General features: G+C 27.9%; 1 protein-coding gene across 1 annotated transcript in view; it reads left to right on the forward strand.

Annotated features, from left to right (window-relative positions):
- Nucleotides 1-352: 352 nt before the first annotated feature.
- LOTGIDRAFT_116587 (hypothetical protein) overlaps nt 353-4,246 on the forward strand; it is a gene marked incomplete at both ends in the record, with an annotated part of 28,203 nt that continues 24,309 nt past the window's right edge. Inside the window, 6 exons of the mRNA XM_009055414.1 lie at nt 353-493; nt 715-831; nt 1,224-1,359; nt 1,589-1,755; nt 2,041-2,095; nt 2,733-2,827. Of these exons, the coding sequence (XP_009053662.1) occupies nt 353-493; nt 715-831; nt 1,224-1,359; nt 1,589-1,755; nt 2,041-2,095; nt 2,733-2,827 (711 nt within the window). The remainder of the gene's footprint in view (nt 494-714; nt 832-1,223; nt 1,360-1,588; nt 1,756-2,040; nt 2,096-2,732; nt 2,828-4,246) is intronic.

A 4,246-nucleotide genomic window follows, 5' to 3' on the forward strand; every position in this document is an offset into this window, starting at 1 on the left:
TAGCATGTATAGTTCAATTTCTATTTGGATCATTGTTCAGATTGAAAATCCTACATCATGTTCATCTGCAATGAAAGGCTAGGCTGTTGTAACATCAGCAATATCGGTTGGAGTGCTTATACCAGTACTGACTAAATATTAACAGGTACCGTTACATTTAATTGTGAATAAATCAAAGACATCAAATTTTGAAAATTGATGTGGACTGCTATTGAAGGTCAATCTTACTACCAGCAAAAATGGTGCACTTTAATGTTTACCTTTTTACATCTGTTTTGACTAATAAGGATGTGCAGTGTGTAACTAGGGAAATTTTGCTTTGTTTTATTGAAGATTTCGAGTTTGGTGGAGTGGAATGGAGAGAAAGTTTATAGATGTTAATGGTGTAAGATTATGTTATGGTGAAAAGGGCCAGGCGTCTGGATCTAGACCAACTATATTATTAATACATGGTTTCTCAGCAGATCATTATATGTGGGCTCCAGTTGCTCAGGTTAGTTTTTCTATTGTTACGTTTTTTTATATGTGATTCTTTGCTTGCGTAACCTCAGGGCCATACCTAATGGGTTTCTTTAAATAAGACAAAAAAATATTTGTCAGTTACATCTTTCATAGCAACGCATTTGGTGGACTTTAAACAGTAACTTCCATATTCAATAAACGCACTAGAAGCAGAAAGTAGGATGTTAAATTGCTATAATATATATTTTAAAGAGGATACCAGGTGATTATCATGTGATAGCAGTGGATCAGCCTGGACATGGTGGAAGTGATGATCCTCATGAAACAGAATCTATCTGTTATTATGGTCAGGTTAAAAAACTCTATGAGGTGAGCAAATCATTTTTAGAATGAAATTCTGACATCTTAATAATAAAATGTCATGCTTAACCCTTTAAAAACCGATCAAGAAAGGTCAAAAAGTTTTTTTTGTTTATCCAGACTGTACAGACATTTATTATTGGTTAAAACTCTTAATTATATGCAATAACTTCATGATATTTCATTAGAAACACCAATTTGATAATCAAATAGTTTGCTAAATTTGACACATGAAAACAAGGAAACCTATCTTTAACTTTAACTAATTGAGCAAATATGTGAAGAACACACCCAACTTAGATTTCATAAAAGGTGTATGTCATCTTGCTTGACAGGCTATTTTTTCTAGAATGGTTTTGTTGAATTTTATAGTTTGTGATAAATGTCAATGTTGATTGTAGTTTATACAGCATAAGAAACTAGACATGGAGAAGAAACTACATATAGTTGGGTTATCTATGGGAGGAACTATTGGTGGTTTATTTGCTGCAGAATATCCACATCTAATACATAAAGTAACAATCTGCTGTCCATCAAGTAAGTTTTGCGATTTTTTTTTTCCCACTGTCACCCATTATTCTCAATCTTGTAAAAAAGTAATACTAAAAATTACGAAGTCATTTATCAGCAACAACAAGTGATCATTTTGGATTTGGATTAAGGTTTTTTTTGTGACCTAAGTTGAACTTTCAGCATATCACCAAAGTTAATGTTGTTAAATTGTGGTCAAATATTTAAAGCTACTGTTTTTTTTTTCTTTTTTCAGTGCAGACGCCATCAGCCAGTATTTTTGTTCAGAAATTAAAAGATTCAGTAGATGAGAAGGGAGAAGATGAAGGAATATTAGCTTGTGGTTTATTACCTCAAACACCATCAGAACTACAAAATATGTTAAACTTAAGTCATTATTATCCACAAACATTACCTCAACAGGTTGTTATTATTATATAATAGATCAAATGAAGATGGACGGTGCCATGAAGTGTGCAACAAGGGAAATTATGTTAGAATATTGTCATCAGCCTTCTTATTTTCATGCATTATCACACAGGATTGTCCCCATGAAAAATTTATTGATTTGGTTCATTCTGACAAACATTTTGGGGCCAAAGGGTATAAAAAGGTATATTTTTATTTTTGTTAGAAATGATGCAGGATAGACATATTTCTCGTGGTAAGGCCACATTCTTTATATCTATATTATATACAATATTTCAGATTTTACAAGGAGCAGCAGACATGAGGAAAAAGAGAAATGTATTTTTTTTAAAACGTAAGTTTTCTTTAATTTTGGGGTTTAAAATTAAGGATTTGTGCATTCAGTAATGCAACAATTAGAACTATAGAATCTACTGAGATCACATGCCCTTATAACATATTTTTACAACATCCTGGGCAATAATTCAATATATATTCAGAGTAAATCAGACTGATTACAGATTTCATGCTTTGAAACAACATTACCAAATTTATACTCATGAAATGAATGGAGTTTTACGTCCTATTCTTCTGCATCTAATTAAGGCTAATGTCAATCGGCAACACCATAGAGTATGCAATGAGTTTAACTTTGCCAGGAGAGCAGCATTAACCTTAAGTTTTACAATTTCCAACTGTCGAGGGATCTTTTATGTTCACAGGTTGTAGTGCATAGCCTGTAGCCTCAGTTTATTGTCCCATCTTAATGACTAGATGCTTTTTACATGTCAGCCCCTCCAACCTGCATCACTGAAGGTATAATTGTGTCCTATGCTGGGATTGAACATTGGACCTTCAGGTTAGAGATCAAGCGTGTAAGTCACTCAGTCACTGCGGCTCCCCCAATTTTCTACAGCTTTTATCTTTGTGAAAATGATTATTAAAAATCTTTGTCACGTTTATATCCTTAAAACTTTCTGTTATAATTTTAGTATTTAGAAGTATTGCTGAGAAATCCTCAACATTAGTAGATAATATACATCGTATTCAGTCACCAGTACAAATTATCTGGGGTAAAGATGACAGTGTAAGTTGATTAATTTGTTTATGTATATTATATTTCTAGACTATAGATGTGTAGTAATGTGTTATGTATATTATATTTCTAGATTATAGATGTATAATAATGTACTATGTATCTTATATTTCTAGATTATAGATGTATAATAATGTACTATGTATATTATATTTCTAGATTATAGATGTATAATAATGTACTATGTATATTATATTTCTAGATTATAGATGTATAATAATGTGCTATGTATATTATATTTCTAGATTATAGATGTATACTAATGTGTTATGTATATTATATTTCTAGATTATAGATGTATAATAATGTGTTATGTATATTATATTTCTAGATTATAGATGTATAATAATGTGTTATGTATGTTATATTTCTAGATTATAGATGTATACTAATGTGTTATGTATCTTATATTTCTAGATTATAGATGTATAATAATGTACTATGTATATTATATTTCTAGATTATAGATGTATAATAATGTGTTATGTATATTATATTTCTAGATTATAGATGTATAATAATGTGTTATGTATATTATATTTCTAGATTATAGATGTATAATAATGTGTTATGTATATTATATTTCTAGATTATAGATGTATGATAATGTACTATGTATCTTATATTTCTAGATTATAGATGTATAATAATGTACTATGTATGTTATATTTCTAGATTATAGATGTATAATAATGTGCTATGTATGTTATATTTCTAGATTATAGATGTATAATAATGTGTTATGTATATTATATTTCTAGATTATAGATGTATACTAATGTGTTATGTATGTTATATTTCTAGATTATAGATGTATAATAATGTGTTATGTATGTTATATTTCTAGATTATAGATGTATAATAATGTACTATGTATGTTATATTTCTAGATTATAGATGTATAATAATTTGCTATGTATATTATATTTCTAGATTATAGATGTATAATAATGTACTATGTATCTTATATTTCTAGATTATAGATGTATAATAATGTGTTATGTATCTTATATTTCTAGATTATAGATGTATAATAATGTGCTATGTATGTTATATTTCTAGATTATAGATGTATAATAATGTACTATGTATCTTATATTTCTAGATTATAGATGTATAATAATGTACTATGTATCTTATATTTCTAGATTATAGATGTATAATAATGTGTTATGTATGTTATATTTCTAGATTATAGATGTATAATAATGTGTTATGTATGTTATATTTCTAGATTATAGATGTATAATAATGTGCTATGTATGTTATATTTCTAGATTATAGATGTATAATAATGTGTTATGTATATTATATTTCTAGATTATAGATGTATAATAATGTACTATGTATCTTATATTTCTAGATTATAGATGTATAATAATGTGTTATGTATATTATATTTCTAGATTA

Source organism: Lottia gigantea (genome assembly GCF_000327385.1).
Source record: "Lottia gigantea unplaced genomic scaffold LOTGIsca_24, whole genome shotgun sequence".
Taxonomy (NCBI): domain Eukaryota; kingdom Metazoa; phylum Mollusca; class Gastropoda; family Lottiidae; genus Lottia; species Lottia gigantea.